Below are 16,820 nucleotides of genomic sequence, written 5' to 3' on the forward strand. Positions count from 1 at the left end.
TCATACATATTATGTAATATTTACATAGAAAATCACTGTAAAAGTAAATTGTGTAGTCACAATTCATAGACTGCCATCTCTTAGTGACACAGGCCTAAAGCTTATGTACCTCAGTTTTGTCAATTTGACCCATATACCTACTTAACTTGATATGTGTTATAGGAAATTGTCAAATAATATTCTAAATCCATCTAACCGTGAATCAGGACACAAGACCATTCATTTTTCTAGATAGTCCAAAGTCCGTTTTTTCTTAGACTTTATCTGTCTATACGGTTATATGTATATGTATGTCTTTGATCAAAGTAAGTAATCACATGCTTGTTTACGCGTAGATTAAAACGAGATCGATTTGTAAAACTATGGCTTTATAAGTTGTGCTATAGTAATTATTTATGTTTATCTACAAGGGCTGCTACTTAAGTGTTCGGAAAACAAAAAACAAAGAATTATCTTTAGTTGTAAATGCCTTAATTGCCTTCATATTTGCTAGACGAGACGAATGATGCACTTTTCCATTCTTATTGTTGCACTTTTCATAGCACTTTTCCTTTCAGATTGTTGTATACAAAATGTGCATTTCGTACGTAAAAACGGCTATTTTGCGAACTTATCTTTGTTTTACAGTAAAATTTTCATGAAATATCTACAAATGCGCGTCATACTATTTCAAGAGCCGCCTTTATCTTGTGATATATACTAAGATGATCTTGTATTCTGAGGTCGCGCACAGCATTTATATTTTTAGGATAATAGTTGATGTTGAGCCTTTTTTTTAATTCATCCGTAAACATACGATGACCGCGCTAAAATTCATTAAGCCGTATTTACATAGGTATTAGGGTGGTTCAAAAAATATTTTTTTTATTTTTTCTTCTTCCCCAGGGCTTTTTTTACTCGATTTGATCCCAAATGTCAGTATACAAAATTTCAGCGAGATCAAGTAGTGTTTAGGGGTCGCGATGATTTGACGATTTTTCAGTTTTCATATAAAATTTCAACATTTTGGTACAAAATAGTAAAAAATCTAGAGCATACAGAAAATAGGCATTTTATCTTCGATGATAACATATTATTGGACTTTTTGTGCGATGTTGATGGACCTGAAGCCTTAAAAGTCAACAATAAACAATTTTTAGCCAATTTTTGTGCATTTTTTAGCATTTTGATGTCTAAAAACACCAAATGTGACTTAGTACGAACAGACACCGAAATACGAATTCGAAAATGAGTCTTGCTTGCATTGCGCCGGACATATTTGCTGATTTTACAATTTGAAAATTTTCGACTTCCATACTAATGGGCTCCTACTTGCAAATCATCGCAACCTCTAAATGAGCCAATAAGAAGCTAATTTTTGGTACATATCAATTTTTGATCATAATGAAACAAGAAAAAACCTGGGAAGCGAAAATAACCCTAATAGGTATTGTCATCTTCAATGGGACTTCCTCCCCTAAAGTCGAAAAATTCCGGCCCATGCGACATTTTTGAGTAAACCCAACGCGAAAATCGTAAAAAAAAACATCACACGAAAAATTGCACTAGTAAATCCGTTGAAGATGAAACAAACATTTTTAAAAATGATGCTACAATGTGAAACCGACTGATAGATATATGAAACAAACTGTATTCTACTTGCAAATAGTTCTATTTCTATTTGTTATATAAACATATTCAATATTGTTCCTGTAAGTGGTCCATTCCGGAAACATAAGTAGCAACCCTCGTACCTATACTTACAATCATACATATTATCAAAGTGGATTGAATATTATAGGGAGTTACTGTCGAAGTAAAATGTGTAATCACAGTGCATAGACTGCCATCTCTTGACACAGGCTTAAAACTTTTGAACCTCAGTTTTGACAATTTGGCCCATATTCTTAGCTTGATATGTGTTAAAATGTCTTGATATGTATTAATATTAGCGCCATCTAGCTAAGCGTACCCCAAAGGTGTAATGCAATCTAGGCCACCGTACCTTTTTCTGTATGGTACTGAGGTACGTTTTTTTCTTAGACTTTATCTGTCTATACGGAGTTATACCTCTATATGTCTTTGATATATTATTATTTATTAAACACAAAGTACGTCGTGTGAATCATGCTTGTAACTTATGCATAAAAGTGCAACCGTTGGCTTATTGAATGCGTTACATCCTTACATGAATAAACTTTGAGCTTTGACTCGCATTCGCGGTTTTCCTTTGTTAAGCATGACGTAAACAATTCGTATGTATGTATGTACCTATCGATGTGTATTTCCTGGAACAGCATTACCAGAATGTAAAATATGATGCCATTTTGATTACAATAATAATATGAGTCATCTTTATAAAATGAAGTCGCAAATAGGGTAAACTCGCCTCATTCGGTGACACGCCCAATTTGGTGATACAAGCTTTGGAGCACTATTCCGAAAGACGTTTTTGGTTGCTTCACCGAATTGGGTGTGTCACCGAATGAGGCGAGTTTACCCTACTGAGAAGAGTAGTGTCGCGACAATATTAGGTAGTATAGTCAAAGTATTAAACATAGATGCGGACAAAGTGCCAATTGCTATATTTCCGAGCTCATATAACCCGGCAACCTTCAAATCAAGAGTGGACAGGCATCTTCTGGGCGAGCTTACTCCATCGTAGGCCACGTCTTTGCCGTTGGCTAGTCTGTGGCCAAGAGTAAGCTCATTTATAATAATAATAAAAAAATTGTGGATACCTACATATTTTTGGCACTTTTTCCGCAATACTTCCTATAGTCACACTAAATTACTTGCCTTCCTATCGCTTGACTGCCTATAGTCACACAAAATTAAGTTGGATATAATACTCAATACATTCAACTTGAACGCGCTTTATACCCTCTATTTATATTGACGTAAATTGTATTAGAACTAGAAAGGGATATCATAATAAAATTATAAAGCTAATATTCAAAATAAACATCTACTTATAACTCGTTTACTTCAGTTTAAGTACCTACTTATAATGTTTCATCTTTATTAAAGAAAGCTTCCTAAAAAACTTACACATTCTTCGATGAAAATAGATTTCGTTTAGGTAACTGTTTCCAGTGGCCGGGAAACTAAAGATCTACTGAAGACTACTTTGTTCTTTAGGTAAATAGAAATAAAAAAATAAGTTGTTCAAAGACGTCGATTTAATTTTAAGATTTTTTACATCCTTTTTACAGCGTAACAGTAAACAAGATAATTTCTGTACAGAGACATTAACTTAGAGATATCTCAAAAATTACAAAACGTTATTTTATTTTTGAAAAAGCTGTAAAATATCTAAACGCCTATTCAGCAAAAAAACCTGGGTCTAGCCAATATGCCAGTCGTTTCCGCTCCGTGGTTATTCTAACACTTATCCACATTAGTGCGACAGAGAAATTAGCTTTTCATTCCTTAGTGAGCGTTAACAATTTGCATTTTGCCTATGCTCCGAACATTGCGATCATTTTCAATAAAACAACTCAAGAATTAGATTCAGCATTGAACTACATAAATTAAAATATACTTCGATTTCGATGTGTGGGACTAATCCATATTTTACACGATGAAACGCGTAGCGTAAAAAAATCAGCGGGTTTAGCATGCTAGTGTAATAAGCTGCGTTAATGCCTCGTTTGTGCACCTTTTGTAAGTTAAAAACGAACACACCTATGGATATATCACACTAGTGTGCTAGGCCCGCCGTTTGTGAACTTCAAATCAGCATTTTGACAGAATACGATAAAACCTAATCGGATTTTTACAATAAATATTTATTATAAAATGTACACAATCACCAACATTCATACATTCTCAATTTGATCTTTGGTCTTTTGGAGTATATTTACAATGGGTTTCTTACATAAGTAGGTACATTAATTCGTACGAGTACGTAATACTACATAAATTACTTTTTCTAAACTTAAATCTTTGATTATCATCCACAGCCATACAAAAACACATTAAACTGTATTTCCATTAAAATCTATACTGTAGCACTATTTCATTGTTTTAATTATGCAGTAAAATTCATAAAATAATACATTAATTTAGATTAAATAATTTAAATATAGTATTCGATGATGTAGAATAAAATTCAATATATTTGGAATACAAGTTTGGTTTACATTATCAGCAAATTCTTTAAAATATTTAGATTTAAGTAAAATATTACTTTAGATTTTAGTACGTAAGCAAAATCCGCAATGCAGGTTTTGTAATTTCAATTGAAATTTTCAAAACGACCAGATTCATTTAAACTGTTTAATCTATCTGTAAAAGGTATTTACATTACCATTAAATTAGCCCTACAGGACGTTACTTTCTTTAAGTTTCTTTTTCTAGATTTCTCTTTCAAAATGTTAACCTTTATCTCCACACAAACTCTTAGTATTAATATTTACAGCGAGTAAGTAAACAATCAACTCGGGGTTCTATCGGGTTTCTTATAAAAGCTTGTTTTTAAAACTATATACATATTTACAAATATTCATTTTCATTGTTCTTCATAGTATTTGCATAAATGTGATCTTAAACTCACACCTTACAATCTCCATAGGTCGAAAATAATGCTATAAGTTGAAAATAGTACATTACGGTACTCCTGTCGATTTAAAACATGACCGAATTAAAACATGCCACTCGTTTCGTATTTGCTCTTTTCCGCACTTGTGTCGTAATGTACAACTTTTTTTAAATAACATTATATTCCTAGACATCTAACGCAATATAACAAATTTAGGCCATCACAATAGCGGCTGTTCATGGTCATAACAGAATAATTTAAGAAAATATTTATTCTTAAGATTCCCATGATCGTATTTGCTAAGATATGTTATATCTACATATATTTGCAAGAAGTCTAAGCATTATTAACAGCTGAACATGTGTTATTTTAGTAACACCTTTTATAGTTCCACGTCAGACTTCAATCTTATGATCTAACTATCATGGTTCATTTTTAAAATTCCAGCGTGTCACTGCGGAAATGAGCCCACTTACATATTTTTCGTAAATACCAACTTCCAAAATGGTGCCATCACAGCGGTTTCAGTGTCAGTAACACCTCTAAGCACGAATTCGAGCAAAGCGTGCAGTCTAGTTACAACCAATCGCGCGCGTGCTGCGAACTTATCAACCAATCGCGTAGCAGGATTCCACCAAGGAACCAAACGATGTCGTTCTATTGGAACGATCTTTTTTGAAATTAATCTTTGATCACATCACACTAAGCCGCACACTTAAACTACGTCTTTTTTTACACTTCAAAAGCGTCCCGGAATCTGACCTATCTATTGATACACTTGTCATCACCGGTCAGAAAGTCGTTGGTATCTCTGATGCTCATGATTGTGACGCCATCACTGCTGTTCCGGCTCATGATGGTCTTCTTCTTAGTGCTTCCGTAGTCGTAGTTGGATATCACAACGCTTTCTGTTGGGTTCCTGCAAACGTTGATAGGGCATTACTGAGAAATGTTAATGAACAGCTTGAATGATAGTGGGTTTAAAGATAAAAAGGAGATTGTGAAACATAAGATGAAATAGTACTTTTCACCCGAGGGTATCGAGATATACACTCTGTTTGTCATCTATAAAAATCGAGGAAAGTACACACGTGTTTAAATATGATTAAAATGTCAGATTCTATACCTACCATCCATCTCCATCCATCCATCTCGATCTAAGTTTGAATTACCTAATCAGATTTTTCATTACAAACAGTTGAATTTAGGGGATACAGTACCTAGGTCATTTCCATTTCAATTAAACTGTTAGGGCCACTTGCACCAACGAAAATAGAGGGTTAACTCGAGGATCAACCCACCATTTTATATGGAATTTGACAGTTGACAGCCCACTAACTCAGAGTTGGTTGGTGCAAGTGGGCCACTGGAAATTGTTCCAGTCTTGGTCGCACTTTTGATATTTCAGTTTTTCTTTAGAAACCAGAATATAAAGACTAGCCGTAGATACCCGTGCTTATTGGACAGTATTCTTATTTAAAGTAAAATGAGAATTTACAACAATTTGCTTTTTAACGAAAGCTTATGTTCATATTACACTTCAAAGGATTTGGTTGCAGTATTACCATATAGATGGATAGCTCCTGCTCCTTTGTATCCTTTCAAAACTATTTTAGTTTATTTTTATAGATGAGAGTACACTTCATCTCGTAAAATATTACTTTGATCCCGCTTTGTGCTGGCACAAACTGCGTTTATTTGCATAGTTTTGCCTTAAACTCAGTAAATAAATTACATCGGATGAGAATAAGATGTTAAACGAGTGTTTTGTGCATTGGCATTTTGTTACTACTAGTCAGAATAATTAAGTTTGCGAAATACAAATACCTCGATTGCAATCCATACTTAATATTATAAGTGGGAAAGTGTGTATCTGTTTGTCCGTCTTTCACGGCAAACCGGAGTGACGAATTGACGTGCTTTTTATTGTGGAGATAGTTGAAGGGATGGAGAGTGACATAATTATGCTCCTTTTTGTCTCTTTCTAACGCAAGCGAAGCCGCGAGCAAAAGCGAGTAAATTTAATATTCTAAACCGCATAAAGAAAATTAAATTTAGAAGTCGCCAAACCTAGGCAAAAATACTAAAATACACAACATGCAACGTCACATTCTTATCTGGTCGTGCGTGGATTATGTGCGATTAGAGTGAGACAGGCTTCACTCAAACATGTTTATTTCATTTTGTAGGCATAATTCAGTAAGGGTCGGTTGCACCAAACCGTCTGTCACCGAATTTAGCGTTCCCAATATTTTTTGTATGGGAATTTCCATAGACTTCTGGTGCGTGATATTGACGTGTCTGTTAACTGTGGTTGATGCAACTGGACAAGTCGTTAAAATAAAGCGCCGGTTGCATCAAACTGTATGTCACCGTTAAAGCGTTTGTTAAATTTTATTGTATGGGAATTTCCATGGTCGTCTGCTGCGTGACGCTGATGTGTCTGTCAGAAAATGTGGTTGATGCACCTGGTCCTTAATGTGGTTGGAAAAACGAGTAAGTAACTCTCGTTATGGTGTGAAAAACTGGGAGCCCTATAAAAACGTCTCCTTTCAGTGAATTATTTCAAATGAATTCAAAAGAGATTTCAAAAGGGCCTTCATTTTTCGAGTTAAATCAGACGTACTAATCGTAAAATGAACACTGACTTTCCTTATTACTTCTGTATTATGGAAGTAAAATCTGAATTTGAAAGCTACACTGTTGGTGTTTATCCGATTTTTGTGTATAATTATCTTGTTTTCAGTTTCCAAATCTTAGACGTCTGAAAGAAGGCTATCAGAATCTGTCTACGACTTGAGAGTTCTGCTTCACTAAAGATTCCTGTCCAAAACGTAAAGAAAGGTAATATCTAATGTAATGTGTTACCACCACCCACACCTTTATTAAAACCATAAAACAGTCATTTAGAAATCGTTTGCGCATTTCAACAAATCACAGTTATTTTAATTAACTGAAAAAAAAATCCGAAATCTCAACATTCAATGTAACGCGTGCACTTCTTAATTGTCATTACTCACATCGCTCATACTTATAAGCTGTCATTACCCTCACTTGACAAGTGTGTGTGCTGTACATTGCTGGCAATAAAATATTTGTTAGAAAGTTTATAAAGTCAAAATTTTTAATTATTAATTAAATTAAGGGCATGGTTAAGTGATACTCTGTCAGACATGTCTGTCAGTAAATAAGAACAAAGAAAACTATATGCATCCTTTTCTTTAGGGTGCTAGAGAAAAGGATACCTATAGTTTTCTTTGTTCTTATTTACTGACAGACTTGTTTGACAGAGTATAGAACTATGTAAGATTACGTTCCTTTAAAAAAAACGCACTTGTTGGTAACACACTGTTTTTGACACCCTTCTGTCACATTTATTGACAATGACTTAACTTTGAAAGCTCCTAGTACCTCTGAACTTTCGGATTTTATCTAAAAACTGTAACTTAAAACAGCAAAATCATCATTTATGAAAGTCCATTAAAAGCTAGTCACAAGTTTGGTAATAAGGTCATAAAGTGTTAGTCAACTTTAAGGGTGACTCGTTCTAAAAGCCACCCTTGAGTATTAATCATATACAATACCCTAATAAGTGTCAGGCATTAGAAGTTAAATCGAATTATGTATTGAGTTCATTCAACAATGATTAATCAAAGGGATTCCATAGCTCGTTTGTGTTTTAGAACAGATTAGAAATTAGTGCAAAACGGTCATAATTTAAAGCGCCCTTTTGCGCTGTTTGTTCTATATAGGGTTTCTAGCCAACGTCACAATAATTTACGCTCACATCGTTATTTTAGCTCTCTCTATTGCTCCTACGTATTGGCGCGACAGAGCCAGTTGCGTTAGTCACGTAATGTCAACGATTGTCACTTCAGCTAGACCACACCTCGGACACTGGCGATCAAATATATGAAAGAGGCGCGTTCCACAGTCTACGTTCGTGTAGGTGAACGCGTACTATGCTTGTATGAGTGAGATATGACAGGTCGACTGTTCGCGTTTTTGACAGGCGGTAACTGTGAGGTAACCGAGAGAGGGTGGGCGGCACTTTCAGCTTGGAACGGGAGTGGCCTTACTGTATTATAGTACTCTTTATTATTTATACCGTGGCTAGACGATGCCACATTAAATACTAATTTTACAGAAGGGTGTCATCTATTGGGCATTAACGTATTAAGTACGGGTACTTATTTACCTTATTTACGATTTAAATGAACATTTCTAGAACAAGGGTCTGGGCTGAACAGGTATCTTTAAATTTTAATTTTTTGAGAATCATTATATCTCTTTTATTTTTAGAAGCAACGGAGGTTACAACTTTTGATACTGCTCTATTTTATTTGTCACATCTTTTCATCACCACACATATGAAAGTGTCATACTCGTAACTAACCTATTGCACCTATGTCGGTGCGTGCTCCGGAATGAGGTTTCACAGACCGTGGTCCGGGAGAGGCGGGAACTACTTAACTGGTGGGATGCAGAGTCCCGCACCGGCAGCAGAGATAGCGGTTGAAGTGTTGGCGGATACTAATATATTTTATTGAACAATTTCTGCTGGAAACTTTTGGTGGATCTTAACAAAAGTAGCCTATTATGTTAAATAGATTTATAGTGGAATTGACTTTTTCGATACCTTTCTTCATTTTGCAGTACGTTCATTTTTTGGTCTTTTCAGCACCGCCGATACAATGCATAAATTTTGACCACACATATGAAAGTGTCATAACTAACCTATTGCACCTGTGGCGGTGCGTGCTTCGGAACGAGGTCTCACAGACCGCGGTCCGGGAGAGGCGGGAACTACAGGTGGGATGCAGAGTCCCGCGCCGCGACAACAGAGGTAGCGGTTGAAGTGTTGGCGGATACTAATATATTTTATTGAACAATTTCTGCTGGAAACTTTTGGAGGATCTTAACAAAAGTAGCCTTTTATGTTAAATAGATTTATAATGGAATCCTTAAGCGACTTTTTCGATACCTTTCTTAATTTTTCAGTACGTTTATTTTTTTGTCTTTTCTGCACCGCCGATACAATGCATACATTTTGACCACACATATGAAAGTGTCATAACTAACCTATTGCACCTGTGGCGGTGCGTGCTCCGGAACGAGCTCTCACAGACCGCGGTCCGGGAGAGGCGGGAACTACAGGTGGGATGCAGTCCCGCGCCGCGACAACAGAGGTAGCGGTTGAAGTGTTGGCGGATACTAATATATTTTTAACCGACTTCAAAAAAGGAGGAGGTTCTCAATTCGACTGAATGTTTTTTTTTGAGAACAATTTCTGCTGGAAACTTTTGGAGGATCTTAACAAAAGTAGCCTTTTATGTTAAATAGATTTATAATGGAATCCTTAAGCGACTTTTTCGATACCTTTCTTAATTTTTCAGTACGTTTATTTTTTTGTCTTTTCTGCACCGCCGATACAATGCATACATTTTGACCACACATATGAAAGTGTCATAACTAACCTATTGCACCTGTGGCGGTGCGTGCTTCGGAACGAGGTCTCACAGACCGCGGTCCGGGAGAGGCGGGAACTACAGGTGGGATGCAGAGTCCCGCGCCGGCAGCAGAGATAGCGGTTGAAGTGTTAGCGGTTACTAATATATTTTATTGAACAATTTCTGCTGGAAACTTTTTCGATACCTTTCTTCATTTTGCAGTACGTTTATTTTTTTGTCTTTTCAGCATCGCCGATACAATGCATAAAATTTTGAATTTAATTGACCACACATAAAAGTGTCATAACACTCATAACTAACCTATTGTACCTGTGGCGGTGCGTGCTCCGGAACGAGGTCTCACAGACCGCGGTCCGGGAGAGGCGGGAACTACAGGTGGGATGCAGAGTCCCGCGCCGGCAGCAGAGGTAGCGGTTGAAGTGTTGGCGGATACTAATATATTTTATTGAACAATTTCTGCTGGAAACTTTTGGAGGATCTTAACAAAAGTAGCCTTTTATGTTAAATAGATTTATTTTTTTAGATTTTAGATAGATAGATAGTGTCATAACACTCATAACTAACCTATTGCACCTGTGGCGGTGCGTGCTCGGGAACGAGGTCTCACAGACCGCGGTCCGGGAGAGGCGGGAACTACAGGTGGGATGCAGAGTCCCGCGCCGGCAGCAGAGATAGCGGTTGAAGTGTTAGCGGTTACTAATATATTTTATTGAACAATTTCTGCTGGAAACTTTTGGAGGATCTTAACAAAAGTAGCCTTTTATGTTAAATAGATTTATTTTTTTAGATTTTAGATAGATAGATAGTGTCATAACACTCATAACTAACCTATTGCACCTGTGGCGGTGCGTGCTCCGGAACGAGGTCTCACAGACCGCGGTCCGGGAGAGGCGGGAACTACAGGTGGGATGCAGAGTCCCGCGCCGGCAGCAGAGATAGCGGTTGAAGTGTTAGCGGTTACTAATATATTTTATTGAACAATTTCTGCTGGAAACTTTTGGAGGATCTTAACAAAAGTAGCCTTTTATGTTAAATAGATTTATTTTTTTAGATTTTAGATAGATAGATAATGTCATAACACTCATAACTAACCTATTGCACCTGTGGCGGTGCGTGCTCCGGAACGAGGTCTCACAGACCGCGGTCCGGGAGAGGCGGGAACTACAGGTGGGATGCAGAGTCCCGCGCCGGCAGCAGAGGTAGCGGTTGAAGTGTTGGCGGAACACGCCGCTCACGCAGTATAGCGCCACTGGGTTCACGCACGAGTTTAGGAAGCTGCAGGGAAATAGAATAATGTTAACTATTTACATTAAAAAAAAAGTCTTCTCAACATTGATGTTGACTAAGGATGATACTCGTGAGGCTGTCGTTTCGGACGCTTCGTTATCTATGGAATCTAGCACTACGAGATCACCGATCAGCTGTTATAGAAATTACGTGTCGGACGCATATACCTTATTATAAATAATGAGACATGGAGCCTTGTTACTAATTGACGTACTTATTTTACATACCCGTATTTATTGTAACTAAAACATTACATCATTTTATGGTTCAAGTATACTAAAATGTTGGTATTTGATCGTAAGATACGTATTTCAAGTCTATGAATGAAGATGCCTAAGATAATATAAGATAACTTACTTAACTACTGCTGTAACGCCGTGGCTTGCGTGGACGACGGTCGCGCGATGGTTGCGCGACGGCGATGCGACGCATACGAAATCAAACCTTATCGATATGGAAGTAGACGATGCGATGAGACGCGACGGCGACGGTCGCGCGACCGTCACCCACGCAAGACATGGCGTAAGAATTCCCAAGGAGGATTGATGTCTGGCGGGCGGCCGATCGTAAAAAGACATGCCAAATCCCACAAAACATGACAATGGATGGATTGTGTGAAAGAGGATATGAGAAAGAAAGATCCCACATAACGTGGGATAAGGGTAGGAGGAAGATGAAGAGACTTAACTACTGCTGTATAAATAGAAGTAAAAGATCTTTAATCAATTTACTTTTGACCCCCGACGCAAAAACGACGGGGTGTTATAAGTTTGACGTGTCTTTCTGTCTGTCTGTCTGTCTGTGTGTGTGTCTGTCTGTGGCATCGTATCTCCCGAACGGATTAACCGATTTAGATTTAGTTTGTTTTTGTTTGAAAGCTGAGTTAGTCGGGAGTGTTCTTAGCCATGTTTCATGAAAATCGGTCTACTATGACGCGGTCGGGGGTTTTTTCAAAATTTTAATTTTGTGGTTAAGTTATTATCCATGACAAACAATTATGAACAAAGCGCGCAATTAAGTCTATTTCAAACAAAAGCTTGTTCACAATGAATAGATCTAGCAGAACATGTTTGAAGTGCTTGTTTCTAATTATTATACTCTACGAATAATGCAATAGAAAACTAACATTTATGGCATCAAAATTAATTTTAAAGTGAGGAAAGTTTTTTAATAATAAACTTTAAGTGCGCACACAACCAAATATGTTCATAAAATCTGTGCAATAATGGAGTGAACTAAATTAATTTAAAATGTAAACTTAGCGTTCCCTCGAAACTTTGGTAACGCACTATGGTATAAAATTCGGCACTTATTGACATATCCATAGAAACCCGATTTTTATTTTTATTAGTATAAGTTTTTCTCAACACTATTATGGTAAGTCTTGAATTTGAACTAAGAATAATAAATAAGAAGTTTTGATTTTTTTTCTAAATAAAAATGTAATGGATCAAGAACAAAAATCAATTTAGTTATTTCAAACGTGAACCGTAGAATGCTTGCAGATGGTATACTACAAATTATTTGTGATTACTTTTAATCGTTAATTCTTTATAAATTGAAACAGATATCATACACGAAAGAAAAAATGACAAGGCCCACTGGTGGCCGAGCCGGGAATCGAACCCGTGTCTTCAGCTTACGCGGCTAACGTAAAGACGTACTTGAAAAAAAAGAACAAATCAAAAAATATTCAATAAAATAATTTGATTTGTTCCCATAGTTGCGTTAATTCTTTGTTATAAAATTAAATTTTGTTTTTTTAATTGAAATGCGTTTTGTACAAAAATTACAGTCGACAATCATGAAGCGAAATCGTTTCAAATTCAAAAGTTACCACAACAATGCTAAGTGAAACCTATTTCAATGAAAAAATAAATAAATAACAATTTAGGTTTTCATGTCAATGGCAGATTTTCGTTCCACTGTGTTAACTTACTCTAATCTTTGAAAAGTCCGAATATCAGTCTGAAATTCTGAATTACTTACCTCAAACAAAAACCCATTATTCGTAGAGCGTGGGTCCAATCATTGTAGTCACTCTGAGCCGTCGGGGACAGATAGAACCACATCTCGAAGGCGTGATATGGCAGGAAACAGATGAAGAACACTGCGAACAAACGGAACTAGCTAGAAAAGACCAATTATATTTTTTTCATCACATTTGCTGTTTAATGGTCTCATTGCATCTACGTGTACTGAAGCATAATGTACTATTTTATTCCCAGGGAGTAATGGATTTAGTTTTAAAAATTAATACAATCCGTACAATACTTCAGGCAAAGGATGTTTCAATCAGCCATGCAGCCTGCGGCTGTCGTGAATATATCATGACACTCGTATTTAATGACCCCCTTACCTCCCTTGTTGCACAATAGTACATTACGATACAAGTGCGTAAAAAAGGAAGTTCGAAACGAGTGGCGATAAATCGACACGAGTTTCAAATTTCTTTTTCGCACGTGTATCGTAAGACGTTTTTCAGTACAGATGGCCCTCCGAAGTTTCGACCTGACGTATAGATAATGAACTACTTCTCGCACTAGTGCGTAAAAAAAACACCATCTGATTATAAGATACCCTAGGAGACAAATGAGTAGATTAGGCCGCCTGATGGTAAGCGATGGTTGGAAGTAAGTTGTTGACTTTAAGATATGATTAAACGCTCTTTTCTTATAAATTTCTTTGGTCATTTGGTCCGCAAACAGATAAGCGTGCGATATAGGAAGTTTATTAGGTGCCCAGTAGATGACATCCCCCTGTCTCAATTATTGACAATGTCTTAAGGGGGCTTTCGTGTGAAAAACAGTGAAATCGCAACCGAGCGCTTGATCATACCGTGTTTGGTATCAAATTAAAGGGCTTTGCGAGTAGTTTACAAATATATATCACTTTATAGGACTTTTTCTACTTGGTCTAACAAAATATGAGAAAATGTCCAAAAGTGGTAATAATTGTACCGGTGAAGGCTCGTTTTCAAAAAATTGCCAAAAATAAATAAGCAATTTATAATCACTTCGGCATAACAGCAATTTGAGTAAACGTTGTAGATTAATTAAGTATAAAAATTACTTCGATGTTATGTAGATTTTCAAAGAAATTGTCACTTAATTTTAGGTAATTTCTAAAAAAAATTGAATTCGTCTTAGCCTCGTTTACTCTTTTTCAAAACCTTATAATAAAAATGAAATCTGAGAAGATTGTAGTACAGGATATACGAATTATAAATTTACCTGTTTTAGTATTCAAAATTGTCCAAATTTTACAAATAAGATCGACCAATTCAGCTCTATACGTGAGTTTTTCTAAACGTGCATTAGAGAAAAAATCATAATTAATTCAGTGAGTTAGTGTTCAAAAATACAGTCTTATAAAAATCAAGCTAATAAGATGCTCTAACTGAAACTTGAATAAAATAAATCTATTGGATAACGGAAAGTGTAACTTATTTCACCGACTAAAACTATCAATTTTACATTCTTTTGACGTTTTTTTTAAAGCACCCTTAAGATTGAAGCGGTTGGGACACACTATCCACCACTGATACATTTTCCTTATAATTCCGTATTATAGTATTTTATGCAACTGGTGGTTAAAAGAGGTCAAAAAAGGCGAGTGGTGTGGGTAACAATTTGAGGCGAAGCCGAAAATTGTTAATGAAGACGCCACGAGCATTTTTTGACTCAGTTAAACACCGTTGCATACAATACTTTTTCTACGACCAAGCACTTACTTTGAAAGAAACTTATAAATTCAACAAATACCTACTTTCAGTCATCTTAGTTATCTAGTGGACCACCTACCATTTCGAATATGCAGTTTGAGTGCAAACATGAAAATAAAACTGTCTATGGTATGGTTCTTTGAAGCCTGGCCACTAAGACGAATCGAGCCGAGTTGAATCGAGTTCTCATACATTTGAATGCGATTCGACTGGATTCGACGCGTCACCAATGATCGCAGCAGAAAACGAACGAGTCTCGACTCTGCGAATGCCAGGCTTTATCTGACATTCTAAGGTTGGCAACAATGTACCTATTTCATACAATATTTTAATTTTCTACGATGAAGTGATTGGTTTGTTAAGTTGGTAGCAATGTATTTACTGGACTGTAACAGCTATAACGTGCTACTGCTACTAAATGTTTTCAGGGTATAGACTAGATAGACTTGTCCTGACATCTTTTATATAGGGTTTTAAAGTTCTATGCACGACCTTGTAAGTCACGAATAACAGTACGAGAGTAGAAAAAATAAATAAAGTTTAAGGAAAACTGTACCTACGAGAAAAAACTATTTGTGCTCGTTTAGATAGTGCCACTTTTGGCTGATTCTCAGCTAGATGGCGACACTGACTATAAATTTAAAAATTTTAACATGTGAACATAAATCGTAAAAGTTGTAAAACTATAATTATGTCAATAGATAATATGGCAGTAAAAGCACTGTGACCAAAAATTTTACTGTGACAATGATCCCTGTACCATTATCTGTGGTAAGACCTTTTAATGGAAAACGTTACAGCGGGTGCTAAGGATATTTTGGGACAGGTAGATTTATTGTGGGCTTTCCAGGTTAATTGGCTGAGAAAAGGTTCGTTTGGGGCCTAACAGCTTACTACTCAATGATTTGTTTAGAAGATTTTATTTTATTTATGTTGTGTGTTTTTAACCCCCGACGCAAAAACGAAGGGTCTGTCTGTCTGTCTGTCTGTCCGTCTGTCTGTCTGTCTGTCTGTCTGTCTGTCTGTCTGTCTGTCTGTCTGTCTGTCTGTCTGTCTGTCTGTCTGTCTGTCTGTCTGTCTGTCTGTCTGTCTGTCTGTCTGTCTATCTGTCTGTCTGTCTGTCTGTCTGTCTGTTTGTCTGTCTGTCTGTGTGTCTGTGGCATCGTAGCTGCCGAACGAATGAACCGATTTCGATTTAGTTTTTTTTGTTTGAAAGCTGAGTTAGTTGGGAGTGTTTCTAGCCATGTTTCATGAAAATCGGTCCACTATGTCGCGGTCGGGGGTTTTGTCAAAATTTTAATTTATTTATTTTAATTTTGTGGTTAGGTTATTAGTTATTACTTTATTATCTATACTATGTACATATTATAGAGAAGGGTGGGGCATTCCTTCACACCTAATAGGTAGTTGTGGTTTCCGTACGTAAACAGAAAGGGTGTCTATTGGGCATTAGAGTGTCGAGCACTGATACACCTTACTATCAGATATAAGTACCCACTGCCCAGTTTAATCGAGCATATTTTATGAATAAATGGTTACATAATAATATTCAACTGTTCCAAGAAATATCTAAGTTATCAAGGTAAAGTGGCAGCAAAAAATAATAAGCAATCATACTCAAGAACTCGTGTAACAGCTATTGCAAATACTAAAAGTCTTGATAATACTGTTTCATTTGCAAGAGAAACATCAAGTCTCCACGAGCGAACTTGAACCACCCACACGATTTGCATTCGTCGGGCTTCCAACTGGCTCCAACAATTGCATTATGTGCAACCGTATTAATTTTATACAAGTGCAGCATGATTGGAGAACG

At 36.5% G+C, this 16,820-nt stretch overlaps 1 protein-coding gene across 1 annotated transcript in view; it reads right to left on the bottom strand.

The window, feature by feature from the left end:
* Positions 1 to 4,639: 4,639 nt before the first annotated feature.
* Positions 4,640 to 16,820, bottom strand: part of LOC125230810 (neuropeptide CCHamide-2 receptor-like) — a 153,064-nt gene continuing 140,883 nt past the window's right edge. The window contains exons 6-8 of the mRNA XM_048136033.1: positions 13,270 to 13,390; positions 11,086 to 11,268; positions 4,640 to 5,441 (exon numbers count right to left, since the gene is read on the bottom strand). Coding sequence (XP_047991990.1) covers positions 5,285 to 5,441; positions 11,086 to 11,268; positions 13,270 to 13,390 — 461 coding nt within the window. The 3' untranslated portion in view covers positions 4,640 to 5,284. The remainder of the gene's footprint in view (positions 5,442 to 11,085; positions 11,269 to 13,269; positions 13,391 to 16,820) is intronic.

The sequence above is a fragment of the Leguminivora glycinivorella genome, chromosome 11 (genome assembly GCF_023078275.1).
Source record: "Leguminivora glycinivorella isolate SPB_JAAS2020 chromosome 11, LegGlyc_1.1, whole genome shotgun sequence".
Classification (NCBI taxonomy): Eukaryota; Metazoa; Arthropoda; class Insecta; order Lepidoptera; family Tortricidae; genus Leguminivora; species Leguminivora glycinivorella.